The sequence below is a fragment of the Cnephaeus nilssonii genome (assembly GCF_951640355.1).
Source record: "Cnephaeus nilssonii genome assembly, chromosome: 15".
Taxonomy (NCBI): Eukaryota; Metazoa; Chordata; class Mammalia; order Chiroptera; family Vespertilionidae; genus Cnephaeus; species Cnephaeus nilssonii.
The window spans coordinates 9,761,048-9,776,697 of record NC_137086.1 but is presented as its reverse complement, the minus strand read 5'-3'; the positions used below and the strand labels follow the sequence as shown (position 1 = coordinate 9,776,697).

The 15,650-nt window shown below is 39.3% G+C and overlaps 1 protein-coding gene across 5 annotated transcripts in view; it reads left to right on the top strand.

Moving 5' to 3' along the window:
* ATAD2B (ATPase family AAA domain containing 2B) overlaps positions 1-15,650 on the top strand; it is a 129,429-nt gene that overhangs the window by 11,065 nt on the left and 102,714 nt on the right. For all 5 annotated transcript variants that reach the window (XM_079791804.1, XM_079791803.1, XM_079791806.1 and 2 more), the window contains one exon: positions 14,732-14,883. In XM_079791804.1, the coding sequence (XP_079647930.1) occupies positions 14,732-14,883 (152 nt within the window). The remainder of the gene's footprint in view (positions 1-14,731; positions 14,884-15,650) is intronic.

The following is a 15,650-nucleotide window of genomic DNA, read 5'->3' as shown; positions in this document are numbered from 1 at the left end:
ACAGCTGTATCCTGAGTGCCTACAGTAGTGCCTGCTAGATATTGTTCAGTAGTTTTTGAGCAAATGAATGAAAAGTGTGCCTCATTTTAACTTATTTTTATATGGATAATCTTCATTTTACTTACTGCATTTTGCCTGTCTGACCATTTGGTGGTAACCTAATAAGGAGAGGAGTAAATCATGCCAGGGTTAATGCTGTTTCATTTAATCCATGCAACAACCCTGTAAGACAGGTGAATAGGTACTCCTATTTTGCAGCTAAGGAAATTGAGTTGCTGAAGAGATTAAATGGCCAGTAGAAGGTCAAATAGGTAATATCTAAATCTAGTTCTGGTTCAATGGCCAGTAGAAGGCCAAGTAGTAGGGATAATACCTAAATCTAGTTCTGTCTTCTCCACTTGTATATCACGATCTCATGTGTATTTGTCACTACTCTTTGATGCTGTTCAATCATTGGTTTCCACAAACATCTGAAAAAGTGAAGAAGCAGCTGTTGTATAGTCAGGAAATACTGTGCATGCTGTGTATAGACAGATTTTTAGTAGACTATCTGGAGTTGTGTCTAGGATTGCATTGGGACTGAAAGTGGGAACAGTAGCCTGTAGGGATATGAAATATAGAACAGCGATTTTCAGTAATTGCTTGCTGCTTGATTTCAGGGGGTGGGTGTAGGGAGAGGAGCAGGCATATTGTGAGATCATTTAGCAATATCCTTGCTTCCCAATATTTTAAAAATGGCTTGGGAGAAAAATCCCTATAAAGAGACTAGTTTGGGGCTTGTGGTCTCCAATAGAGGTGTACTTGTGCTACCATCTTTCCCTCTGCTGGGTGATACTGATTTATCAGTGTGTACATTTTCTTTTATGCTCTGGGAATTATTTATCTCTGGGGTATGCACATGTTTTCCATTTGAGAAAAATGTTCATACTTGAAACATCTTGAAAAGACATTATATGGCATATTTATGTATGAAGATAGATATTGGTGAATTAAACATCTTTTTTTTTGTGTGTGTGTGCTGTCCCTTTTTTTTTTTAAATTTCTTTATTGATTAAGGTGTCACATATTTGTCCTCATCCCCCCATTCCCATCCCACACCCCTCCCCACGGATGCCCCAACCCCCTGTTGAACTTAACCATTGGTTAGGCTCATATGCATGCACACAAGTCCTTTGGTTGATCTCTCCCCCTCCCCCCACCCTCCCCTATCCTCCCTCTGAGGCCCGATAGTCCGATCGATGCCTCCTTGTTTCTGGTTCTGTTCTTGTTCATCAGTCTATGTTGTTTATCATTTCCCCTAGATGAGCGAGATCATGTGTCACTAGAGATATACTTATAAGAACTGAATGTGAGACGAGCAATAATAGTTATGCTGACAGGCAAATGAATCAGTCTGTAGTGAGTTTCTTTCTGGACCAACAGTTCTTTTGAGACCCAATATCAATGTCCACCAGTTCCTTATGTGTACATGTCGGCACTGACCCCTCAGCTCTGGATGGTGGACAAATGGTGGTAATGCAGGTCCGACTCCCTCTGGTTTGGTCTCGGCCGGACCCAGGGGCACGGCTTCACCCAGACCCAGGGGCACGTGGCCTCACCCGGACCCAGGGGGTGCGTGGCCTCACCTGGACCCAGGTGTGCGCAGCTTCACCCGGACCCGGGACCCAGCCTCAACCGGATCCAGGGGCACACGGCCTCACCTGGACCCGGGATCCAGCTTCACCCGGACCCAGGGGCGCGTGGCCTTACCCGGACCCAGGGGCGCGTGGCCTCACCCGGGCCTGGGACCCAGCCTCACCCGGATGCAGGGGCACACGGCCTCACCCGGACCCGGGATCTAGCTTCCCCCGGACCCAGGGTGAATTAAACATCTTTAATATTATTAGTTTGTGTCTGTATTCTAGGACCCAAATCGGGATCTCTGAAGCAGTGGGGCTTCAGATACTCATAAAATATGTTCTCTAAACTTGCCAGACAGGTACTTGGGAGGTAATTAAGCCTAACTTTTGGTGGTGGGTGTTGCTTTTTTACTTTGTTCTTGTATTCAATCAACAAATGTTTATTGGGCAGCTACAATATTAAAATGTAAGTGCCATGTGGGCAAGCATTTTAGTCTCTTTGGTTCACTGTTATAGGGCTGCCATGTTGCAACAGTCAAAGAGGCACCATTCATACTCTAGTCTATGTATAAATAGCACCTCTTGGAGTTGTGCAGTGCATTCCTTGTGTGTTATATGCTGCAAGTAATATCCTCATACAGTGTCCTTTGGGGCTTGGTTTGGGAATTTCTTTGAATACCCAGGAATGAAGTAGAGCAGGCGTCCTCAAACTACGGCCCGCGGGCCACATGCGGGTATTTTTGCCGTTTTGTTTTTTTACTTCAAAATAAGATATGTGCAGTGTGCATAGGAATTTGTTCATAGTTTTTTTTAAACTATAGTCCGGCCCTCCAGCGGTCTGAGGGACAGTGAACTGGCCCCCTGTTTAAAAAGTTTGAGGACCCCTGAAGTAGAGTATTCATGTACTTAAATAAAGCCTCGCCTTAGCCAGTTTGGTTCAGTGGATAGAGCATCGGCCTGTGGACCAAAGGGTCCTGGTTCCATTCCGGTCAAGGCCACATACCTCTGTTGCAGGCTCCTCCCCGGCCCTGGCCCTGGCCAGGGCTCGTGCAGGAGGCAACCAATCGATGTGTTTCTCTCAACATTGATATTTCTCTCTGTTGTTCCCTCTCTCTTCCACTCTCTCTAAAAATCAGTGGAGAAATATCCTCGGTGGGGATTAAAAAAAATTGCTCTAGTTTCTACTTCTAGGAGTAGTATATACAGGTTCCTATATCTTCACACCCTGCCAATATTTGGAATTTTGTATATATATATATTTTAATACATATTTTATTGATTTCAGAGAGGAAGGGAGAGGGAGAGAGAGATAGAAACATCAGTGATGTGAGAGAATCATTGATTGGCTGCCTCTTGCACGCCCCCTACTGGGGATCGAGCCCGCAACCCAGGCATGTGCCCTTGGCTGGAATCGAACCTGGGACCTTTCAGTCCACAGGCTGACACTCTATCCATTGAGCCAAACTAGCTAGGGCAGAATTTTGTATATTTTTAATTGCTCTTTGATTATTAATGAGTATGAACAACTCTTAATGTCACAGTCATGGAAATAATATGGCACTGCCACGAAAATTAGTATTTTTTAATTTAAATAAAAAAAAATAAAATTAGTATTTTTTAATTTCCTCACTTCTGAAATGCTTATTGATATTTTTTGCCCATTTTTCTATTTTCTGCTGGATTTGCTATATTTTCTTATTTTCCAAGAGTATTATTTATCAGTAACTTAAAATTTTTTTTTTATTGATTTCAGAGAGGAAGGGAGAAGGAGAGAGAGATAGAAACATCAATGATGAGAGAGAATCATTGATTGGCTGCCTCCTACACCTGCATACTGGGGATCGAGCCCACAACCCGGGCATGTGCCCTGACCAGGAATGGAACTGTGACCTCCTGGTTCCTAGGTCGAAACTCAACCACTGAGCCACACTGGCTGGGCAAGATCAGCGACTTTTAACCTTTCTTGTTTCATAGTAAGGGATACTGTTTATATTGTGGCCCTGTACACACATATAATTTTGCCTTTTTTATTTAGGTCTTTGATTTATCTTATTGATTCTACGAGACAACCTATCCTTTGTAGAGGCATTTTATAATACACTAAATTCCCATATATGTTCTTTTCTGATCTCTTTATTCTTTTGTGTTGGTTATTTTCGTGGCAGTGCCATATTATTTCCATGACTGTGGCTTGAGATATGTCTTAATATCCTAAAAGGCAAGTTCCTCCTCTTTATTTTCAAAATTGACCTAGATATTCAAGGATCTTTATTTTTTTCATGTACATTTCCAATTAAGATCAGAGTTCCTCAAAAGATCCAACTAGAATTTTGATTGGGAATGTATTTGAATTCCTAGATTAATTTGCAGAGAATTGACACCTTCGTAATAAGTTGTCAAAGCAAGGCATATCTCTCATATAACAAACACAGTTTGTGTATTTCTTGTGGAATTTGATGCTTTCTTTGTGACCTAATATAGTGTCAGTAATGTTGTTTGTGTGCTTGAGAAAAATGTGTATTTTCTGTTAGATGTAGAAAAATATAAATATATGATAGGAAACATTAAGAGATGGAAAATTTAGTATGAATTTATTGATTATTCAGATAAACTCCTATTTTGTTCCGTATTAAGATTCTACCTAACTTTTTTATTGTTCAAATTCTCCTAGGATACATATAAATTAACTTTGTTTCAAAATAGTTTATGATTTTTTTCTTGCTTTATTCTTTGACATATAGGTTATTGAAGTATATTGCTTACTTTTCTAAACAGTTGGGCATTTATTTTCTAATTATTATTTTGTTACTTGTAGTTTAATACAGTGTGTTCAGAGAACTTACTCCATATAATTTGTTCTGATTTATATTTGCTACCCTATTTATGGTTAGTTTTGGTAAATGTTCCATGTATGCTTTATTGTTGTTATTTATTGCTCTTAACACCTAAACTTCTGTTTTTTTTAAACTCTTATATTTCTTTAAAAATTATATTTCCTTTAGCCACATACTTTTTAAAAAAATATATTTTATTGATTTTTTTTACAGAGAGGAAGAGAGAGGGATAGAGAGTTAGAAACATCGATGAGAGAGAACCATCGATCAGCTGCCTCTTGCACACCCCCTACTGGAGATGTGCCCGCAACCAAGGTACATGCCCTTGACCGGAATCGAACCTGGGACCCTTGAGTCCGCAGGCCGACGCTCTATCCACTGAGCCAAACCGGTTTCGGCTAGCCACATACTTTTTAACATGCTCTTGTAATGTTCCACCTCCCTTTCTGCCCTACATTATCTAAAATGTTCTTTTTTTAAAAATTTTCGCCAGAGGAGTGAGGATATTTTTTCCATTGATTTTTAGAGAGAGTAGAATGGAAGGGGGAGGCGGGTGGTGGTGGGGGGGGGGGGGGGGAGAGAGAGAGAGAGAGAGAGAGAGAGAGAGAGAGAGAAGACACTGAGAAGACACTGATGTGAGAGACACACATTGATTGGTTACCTTCCACATGAGCCCCAACTGGGGGCAGGGATCAATCCTGCAACCCAGGTATGTGCCCTTGACCGGAAGTTGAACCCACGACCCTCTGGTGTGTAGGCCGACACTCTAACCACGTAGCAACTCTGGTCAGAGCTAACGTTTCTGATTTAAAAAAAAAATATATATTTATTTATTGATTTCAGAAAGGAAGAGAGAGGGAGATAGAAACACTGCCTTCTGCATGCCCCACACTGGGGATCGAGCCTGCAACCCAGGCATGTGCCCTGACTGGGAATCGAACTGTGAACTCCTGGTTCATAGGCCAATGCTCAACCACTGAGCCATGCTGGCCGGGCTTCTGAGTTTTTTAAATGGTTGTAAGTACTTTGCCTTTTCTTTGGAATTTTTTTAGTTAACAATACATTTTACTAAGGTACCAATTTGATTATCTATCTTACTGTGTGGCAAAATATTTTATTTTTATTTAAAAATTAAGAAATAAATATTTCAAACAATATGGACGTTCATAAAAAAAAAAAAAAAGGATGTTCCCCTGTTCCCTTAATTCCTCCAGTTTGTTCTTCCTAGGGATAAACACTGTTAAAACTGGTATACATCTTTCCAGACTATTGCACACGTGTCTGTATTTATATGTGTATATTTTTGACAGAAATGGAATCATACCCTATATACTACTTAAGTTAATTAATTTAAAAAATATATATTTCTTTATTGATTTCAGAGAGGAAGGGAGAAAGAAAGGGAGAGAGAGAGAAAAACATCAATGATGAGAGAGAATCATTGATCGGCTGCCTCCTGCATACCCCCTACTAGGGATCGAGCCCGAAACCCAGGCATGTGCCCTTGGCTGGAATCGAACCTGGGACCCGTCAGTCCGTAGGCTGATGCTCTATCCACTGAGCCAAACCAGCTAGGGCTAATTAATTTTTTTAAGTTAACTTTGTGTCATGTACATTCTTAAGTATCCATTTTTCTTAATGGCTTTCTAATATTTTGTTGTATCATTGTGTGATCCAGTCTTTTGGCTGTTCTCTGTATAGGTTGCCTCCATATTCTTTTTTTACTTTTTATCCTCACCCAAGGATATGTTTATTGATTTTAGAGTCAGAGAGAAACATTGATTGGTTGCCTCCTGTACCCGAAACCTAGGTTTGTGCCCTAACTGGGAATCAAACCTGCAACCTTTTGGTGTATAGAACCATCTGGCCAAGGCGCCTCTGTGTTTTTAATATTATAAGTAATGTAGCAGGAAATGACTTTTCTCTTTTAGGTGAAGTAGAATTATTGGATTAAAGATATATGTATTTTAAATTTTTACAGGTTTTACCAAATTGTACTATTAAACAGGCTAAAGCAGTATGTATCCTACTCCCCAATACTCTAAGCACCCTAAGTTTTTATATCTTTTACCGGTTCATTTAAGGAGTTAGGCTTTAACTTCCTTGAAGGACAGAGACTATCTTATCAAGTATCTTTAGTATCTGACACAGTAATAGGTGCTTAATACATTTTCTTTGTGGAAGGAATGAATCACTAAAGATAATTAATAAACTTATGAGGTTCTATTAATCCTACAAAGCCTTGAAACAAGTATCCTTATTTGAGATTATCTATTTATAACTTATACTACCTCACCTGGTTCTTCTAACAATTTTATGAGGTAAATTTTGAATTACAATGGTAGTGCTGTAGTATAAGACTGGTTCTGTCAAACTTTTAAGCCTGGCATTTTTCAGTGCCCACATTGTGTCTTTCTCTCTCTCTCATTTTAACTATGTGATATTTTCAGATTAAAAAAATTACAGGAAGAAAAATGCATTTTAAATTATAATGGTCTATTTTTACCTTTTTACAATGCCTAAGCTTATTTCTGTGTATTTTTTCCCTTTCCATATTCTTTAATGATTGTTTAGATATATTAAACTAGTAAGCCAGTACTCTTGTGATATTTGAGGAAAATTGAGGACATTGTGTGTCCTTGAGTTTTAGGACTTTGTAGAATAGTACTGGCTCTGAGTAAATAAGTAGCAGTGAGAGTTTTGTTTTCTGCAGTCATGGTAACTGCTGCCTCTGTGCATTCGTTTTACAAATGAAAGAAAAAGAAATTGACTCTACTAAGCTTTCAACAGGAATACTTATTTTTTTTAAAAAGGCAGAAAAAAGGCTGTTCTATAAAGGAAATTGGAAAACATTGATTGCACCCATACACTTTCTGATCTAGCCTGGGGGATAGTGCTCCTCATTCTTTTTCCTGTCTCTCCTAGGATCTTTTTTGCATCAGTTATCTTTCTCTTTAAAATTTAATTTTATTTTAATCTCTTCTTTGATTCCTTTTCTTCTCTTTACAAGAAACCAGGTCATCTTATCTTTCCCAAAAAGGAAATCCTTTCCTGACTTCTTTGACTTTGTGACCTCCTTAGACTATTTTTTATTGTCTTTCTTAATTCTGAGACTTCCTATAAAACTAACTCTGTAGTCATCACCTATACTTTCTCACCACCCAGTTCTTCATCTGGTGATTTCCAGTCATCATTTTGCAGAAATTGTCCTATCAGAAGGTACAGTGACTAATTTACTTAGTAGATTACCAGTGCTCAGGTTTATCAGTTCTCCTTCTGTTTGGTCTTTTTGGAGCAAACTTCTCTTCTCCGTTTTAGTGAGACACTATTTTTCTTTAGTTTATATGAGATCCTTTCTGCTCATCCCTTTAATGTAGGCATTTTTAAAGATTTTGCCTTTTTGTTTTTTCATTCTTATATTACCTATGATTCCTTTATTACCATTTCATATCGCTAGTCCTCACCTTATTCTTATTCAGAGCTGCATTTCCTATAACCTGATAGACATCTCCCTAGATTTTGAGCTAGAATTCTAAACCTAACTTTAAAAATCAGAATTCAGCCTTACACTTCTTCCTTAAACATTTGTCCCCTGGCCTCCCCCTACACCCACTAAAAATCAACAACCACTTTTTATACTTGCCTTATTGTCTTAATTTGAATAGAGGTTTCACCAATATCTTAGTTATTTTGCTTTCTGGAATCAATTTCTTATTTTCTCCTTTTACAATTCTAGATGAGGCCACCATCAAGTCTTGAATTAATTTAGTGGCCTGCTAATTTATTTGTTTCCTTCAGTTTCTCATTTTTTAATGCTATGTTTGGAAATATTCTTTTAGTCTTTACATTAAAGTCTAGGTTCTGGATTTCTGACAAATTCTGATCTGGACATGAAGCCTTCCCTGAAAACCTACGTAGCATAAAATCTCTGTTTCATTATTTTCAAGGTCTTTTGTCTAATTGTATGTGATTTGTGGTAGAGTAGTGGTCAGTATTTGTGGTAGTTGATGAGACTTGAGGAGAAAATGATTTTTTCAAATTGGAAAAATTATCTATTTTAGAAGATTAGAGTTTAGAGAAAAAAGTCACTTAGGTTGGATGACTATCTTTTCATTGTACTTTTACTTTTGTAGCATTTGACACTGTTACTAGTGGTAGAGTACTATCTATTGTTCATCTGACCATTCGCTCCATTATTATGTTGTTATGAAATAAAGTCCACATCATTTATGATGTTTTCCTTCATCTCTACTAGCAGTTCTTATTTTTAATTTTTTGCTTTCAGAGAATTGTATACTTATAGTACTTAATATAATATGCTATATATCATCACTGTGACTATTTGTGAACTCCATAAATTGTATATTGAGTTCAGATAGGTCTTAAATCTATTTTCCCACTGCTCCCAAGTCTTATATACACAGTAGGTTCTCAATAAACGTTTGTTAAGTGAAATTATTCCCTTAGTCTGAGATGCCTTTTTTATTCATGGATTGAAATGACTCTGACATAGATTGCTAAATGACTGTGGGTAGATTGCAACATCTCTCTTAAACTTTTTGGCCTGAAACTAGTAACGCCTTTCCTCAAAGGATTACGTTATAATTAACTAGTAAAATTCTTTGAAGATGAAAAAGTCAAAGTTGAACCTATGATTATCCTATTAAAGGTAAGCTGTTAGTATCAGTTTTGTAGGTAAAAGCTTTCCCAAAGCTTGAAGTTAATAAAATGGTACTGAAGTAATCACTTTGCACATATGTACATCTTGTTCATTTGCTTTACTTAAATCTCTAGATTTCCTTAGAGGGAAGGATCTCTTTGTAATGCTATTTATTCTGAGGTTTCTGTCACAGAGCCAAGTAAAGATTGAAACCCTTCCATAAGAGAAGTATTATAGTTCAGTGCAGTGGTTAGGATGATGTGCCTCATATTATACTTAAAACTGTATTATGTGCCAGAGGTCCTCAAACTTTTGTATACTAAGAATCATCTGGAGGCCCTCATTAAAAATATCTCACCTCAAGAAATTCTAGTTTAACAGGTTATGTTTCTTCAGCGAGCAATTCAGGTGACTTCTGGTTCAGGTAGTATGTGGACAACACTATGAGAGATGCTTTGAATGGAACTGAAAAAAGCCAGTAGAATATGAGAGACTGACCAATAAACATAAACTCATTTAAATAGATAATCAGAGTTATATAATAACTCAAATTATTTCAAGTTATATAACTAAAATATTTTATTAATTTTTCTTTATTTGGGAAAATCTTGCTTTTTTTTGATTGCTGTTGTGTGGAATTAAAAAGAAATAGGATGGCCTGGCCGGTTTGGCTCAGTGGATAGAGCGTTGGCCTGCGGACTGAAAGGTCCCGGGTTCGATTCCGGTCAAGGGCATGTACGTTGGTTGTGGGCACATCCCCAGTAGAAGATGTGCAGGAGGCAGCTGATCGATGTTTCGCTCTCGTCGATGTTTCGCTCTCGTCGATGTTTCGCTCTCGTCGATGTTTCTAACTCTCTATCCCTTCCTCTCAGTAAAAAATCAATAAAATATATTAAAAAAAAAAAAAGAAATAGGATGCTTAACTGGCAGGGGAGATACCATGATCATGAAGGTGGTTTTCCCAGGGTGAGGCTAATCCATAGCACTCCGGATGTGCTGACCCCTGCGATTTCCCCAAATGTGGGAGACTCGATTGCATAATTTGTAGTAGTGGGGGACTGCGTTCTGCTCTCCCCTGAAAAAAAAAAAAAAAAGGGTCATTTTTTTTTTTTTAATTAAAGAACTTAAAATCTTGCTAGAATCTCAAGACTTGGATCTTGAATACCACTTAAATACCAGGTAAGCTGTTAGTATCAGTTAAAAAAATTTTTTTTAATATTCTATTTTTATTGGTTTCAGAGAGGAAGGGAGAGAGTTAGAAACATCAATGATGAGAGAGAATCACTGATCAGCTGCCTCCTGCACGCCCCCTACTGGGGATAGAGCCCGAAACCCGGGCATATGCCCTTGGGACCCTTCAGTCCGATGCTCCATTCACTGAGCCAAACCAGCCAGGGCTGTTAGAATCAGTTTTGAGTACATAATGCTAATTGAATATAATTAATTGCCAAAATGTATTGTACAGTTGCAGCTAGTAGAGGGGAAAGATCAATTAGTAGATTCTTCAGATAAGATTCAGGGTAGAGATGGATCTTAAAGAGTGAGTGGTGTGATTTGATTAAAAGAAGTAATGCTGGCTTGGATATCTAAATTGGTCAAGTAGTTTTATAGGTATCAGTTTTTGTGTTCACAAATATGCCTTAGCTTCGAGCAGATGACATTGCTTCCTCACCGAGTGCTTGTGGAATGTGTTACAGCACTGCTTTTCAAATCCTAATGTGGGGAAGAATCATCTGGGGATCTTGCCAAAAATGGTTTCTGATTGGGGTGGAGCACAATTGGAGTGACAGATGTAGTCTATTGAGGATAGTTTGGAAGTAGCTAACCAGTTTTTCTTGGGAACTTAAACTGATAAATTGTGATGCATGTTAACAACTAACATGTTTATTATTCTTAAACTAGAGGCCCGGTGCACGAAATTCGTGCACGGAGGGGGGTTGTCCCTCAGCCCAGCCTGTACCCTCTCCAATATGGAGGCCCTTGAGGGATGTCCAACTGCCCGTTTAGGCCCGATCCCGGTGGGCCTAAACAGGCAGTCGGACATCCCTCTAACAATCCAGGACTGCTGGCTCCCAACTGCTTGCCTGCCTGCCTTCCTGATTGCCCCTAACTGCTTCTGCCTGCCAGCCTGATCACCCCCTAACCACTCTGCTGCCAGCCTGTTTGCCCCCAACTTCCCTCCTCTGCCGGCCTGGTCACCCCTAACTGCCCTCTCCTGCAGGGTTGATCACCTCCAACTGCCCTCCCTTGCAGGCTTGGTCCCTCTCAACTGCCCTCCCTTGCAGGCAGGGTGCCTCCCAACTGCCCTCTCCTGCTGGCCATCTTGTGGTGGCCATCTTGTGTCCACATGGGGGCAGGATCTTTGACCACATGGGGGCAGCTATATTGTGTGTTGCAGTGATGATCAATCTGCATATTACTCTTTTATTAGATAGGATAGAGGCCTGGTACAGGGGTGGGGGCCAGCTGGTTTGCCCTGAAGGGCGTCCCGGATCAGGTGGGGGTTCCCTTGGGGTGTGGGACGGCCTGAGCGAGGGGCCTGTGGTGGTTTGCAGGCCGGCCACGCCCCCTGGCAACCCAAGGGGAGGCCCTGGTATCTGGAATTTATTTTCCTTCTACAATTGAAACTTTGTAGCCTGGAGCAGATCCAAGTCTGGGGCTCCCTCCAGGCCGGCAGCCATTTGTGTTGGGGTTATAATTGAAACTTTGTTGCCTTAAGCGGGTGGGCCCGGTCAGGGTGTGCGGAAAGCTTTGCTTCCCCTGTTGCCGGTGGCAACCCTGGCCTGCTCTCTCAAGCTCCATTCTGCCGCCATTTGTTTGAATTTGTTTACCTTCTATAATTGAAACTTTGTAGCTTGAGTGGAGGCTTAGGCCTGGCAAGGGCAGGTGGAAAGCTTGGCTTCCTCTGTTACCTAGGAAACCTTGCTCTCTGTGGCTGTAGCCATCTTGGTTTGGGTTAATTTGCATACTCGCTCTAATTGGATGGTGGGCGTGGCTTGTGGATGTGTCGGAGGTATGGTCAGTTTGCATATTTGTCTATTATTAGATAGGATAGACACTCTGATGTTCGAATTTTTAGTTTTTCTCTCTGTGCCTTTTAGTAAGCGTGTGGTCTTGTGGCTTTAAAACTAGCTCATTGTAAATATATTAAATCACAAAATTACAAATTGGTCTTTCTGTAAAAAATTTTTTAGTAAGTGAATTAATTCTATAGGCTGTAGTTGGGTACTTTTAAATAAACATTGTATTTCTTATGTTTGTTTGCTAGTGGCTGTATTTTTACTAATTATTTGAGTAATATAGTTGTCTTGCTTTGGGATAATATGATATAGAAGTCTGCATTTATGAAATGGATAGTTTTTATATATATTTTAAAAAGAAAATTGTAGCATAAAAGGAGGCCGAACTGAAATATCTTTATATGGTACTATATTGAAAATGATCATATGTTCCTTTGAAATACTGATCTAAAATGTCAAGTGATAAAGTATTAGCATATGAACTAAATTGTCTCTAAAGGAAAGATCCTTCCCTCCACTCTCTTTCCCATCTGCCTAGTATCCAAGGAATTGCCTGGTGAAGAGGAGAGCTGCTGTGCAGATAGTGATTTTCCTGTAGTTTGAGGATATGCAGCTGGGGAGGCAATAATGGAAGTATGGTAGATGGAGGTTTCAAAAAATTGAAAGGGAACATAAAAAATAAATACATGGCCCGGCCTAGTATGGCTCAGTTTTTTGAACATCATCCCATGCACCAGGAAGTTGTTGGTTAGATTCCTGGTGAGGGCACAAGCCTGGGTTTTGGGCTTGATCCCCAGTTGGGGCATGCAGGAGGCAGCTAATTGATCTTTCTTTCTCATCCATGTTTCTATTTCTCTCTCCCTCTCCCTTCCTCTCTTTGAAATCAATAAAAATATATTAAAAATAAGTAAATAAATGTATGTGTTGAAGATGATGGAAATGAGGTTTCTCTCTGAGAAGGGCTTAGAAACAGAAAAGGGAAAGGTGTGGAATTAGAAGCATTAGTGTACACACATTTGTTGTTATTTACGCACAGATAAATAAATAGGCATAGATGTGTGTGTGTGTGTGTGTGTGTGTGTGTGTACGTATGCACATTTTCCCGTATATTTTTTAGTCTCTCTGCTAAGAGGACTCAATAGCAGTAAAACCCCCAGTAACAGTGAGTGCACCTATTGCCCAGATGTTGGTTTCTAGGTACCATCCTTGACTGAAAGGAACCAGGGCTCCTTGCAGAAATAGCTAATTCTAGGGTCAGGGAGGGAAAGTACAAGATTAGGTATTTCTTTTGTGGCAGAAATAAGGAAATATTCAAAATGATGGGGACATGTCAAAAGGATACAGGAATTACTTTGAAAGGGCTCCAAATGGCCAAAACTTTTATAAATTGAGTAATTAGAGGCCTGGTGCATGAATTCGTGCATGGGTGGGGTCCGGCCAGCCTGGCCAGGGGGAGGGGACATGGTAGTTGGCCGGCCTGCCTGCTGGTCGAACTCCTGGTCGAGGGGACAATTTGCATATTAGCCTTTTATTATATAGGATATACACTGAGTGGCCAGATTAGTATGCATTCAGAGATCATCATCATCTGGCCACTCAGAGTAGATTCCACAGTGCCTATTGATATAAATATATGAGTAAATGAATTGGGCAAAGTGAGGAGGGGAAAGCTCTTTAAAGTAGAATGCCAACTAAAAAAATGTAGAAGGAATAATGCGATTAATCATTGTCATAAATGTATTGAATAAAGGCAAGAATAGTCAATGAATGCTAAGGCTGGTGGGTGGTGGTTTGATGAAAAACAGGATATTGCTGAATTATCGGAATAATTCCACATACTCTAATGAAACACAAAGGGAAAAATAAGACTTTACAGTGGAGAAACCTGGTGGACACCAACTTGACCAGGTGATCAAGGTGATAATGATGGGTAGGTATAGTAGTACTAGTATGCACAATATAATTTCTGTATATTCTTTCCAAGAATATATGGCCTGAATCTGGTTATGAGGAACATCAAATAGACCCAGATTGAAGTTCATCCTTGGGAATGAAAGGCTTTGTACTCTTTACACTCAAGGTCATAAAAGATGGGGAAAGACTAAAGAACTGTTTCATATTGAAGTAGACAGAGATCTGATAACTAAATACAATATGTGTTCCTGGATAGGATCCTGAACCAGAAGGGAAAGAGAGACATGTTGGGACATTTGATAAAATTTCATGTGTCTGGATTCGCTCTGTGTTATGTCAGTGTTAATTTCCTGATTGGGTGAGTTGTATGATGCTAATGTAACAAAGTGTCCTTGTTTTGGGAGGTACATGATGGAGTATTTAGGAGAAGAATGAGGAATTATATCATAAAATGATATACACACATCTTTTCTGTAGGCTTGACACTGCTTTAAAATATAAACAACACTGAACATACTTTTCTAATTTTTGTTTCTGTAGTTACAGATTATTACATTTTGTTACACTTGTAGAGTGATTCATTCAGTAAATATTTATTGATTGAATAAATACTGTACTTTATGCAATTTAACAATTCTGTGTGTTTTAATAGGAATAATAAATGCATTTTTCACTGTCTTTCAGAAATCTGAGGTTGATGGTAGTTTAAGTGATAGCCACGTGTCTCCTCCAGCCAAACGCACTTTGAAACAACCTGATTCTGTTTGCAAAGACAAATCAAAATCACGAAGTACTGGTCAGCGAGAGGAATGGAACATAACAACTGGACAGGCAAGGTGAGAAGTGAGAACTCCTCGATTATTTTTTCATGAATGATTGGATGTGATTTAGAGTTGATGTTCATGCTAATTTTCTTAAATTGTAAAGCTGTTAGTATTTAAAACTACTTAGAAATTGTATTAAATTTACCTTATAATTTCTGTATATAATTTTTTCTAAATATGCCATAGAATATGTTTTGTAGTATATAATAGAAACTTATTACGAAAACAATTGGATTTTGATAGGTCTTAAATATGCATATATATATATGTATAGTCCTGAAAAAAATTTAAAATATGTTTTTATTGAGTTTAGAGAGAAAAGAAGGGAGAGGGAGAGAGAGAGAGAGAGAAACATTGATGTGAGAGAGAAACATTGATCAGCTGCCTCCTGCATGACCCCTATTGGGGATTGAACCCACAACCTGGGTATGTGCCCTGACCGGGAATCGAACTGGCAACCTCTTAGTGCATGGGACAACACTCAGCCAACTGAATCACACCAGCTGGGCTAGTCCTGAAAATTTAAGTAAGAACATATGGTTAGAATTACTTTTTTATTTGAAAATAGGTAAAATGTCCTTTTTCTAAAATTATTAAATACAAGAGGCACGGTAGGGTCCCTCGGCCTGGCCTGCGGGGATCGGGCCGAAACAGGCCTGATGCACAAATTTGTCCAGGGTGTGTCCAGCCCATTTCACCCAGTCCCAATTGGCCGGACCCCAGCAGCAAGATAACATACCGATCAGAGCGTCTGCCCCCTAGTGGCCAGTGTGCATCAT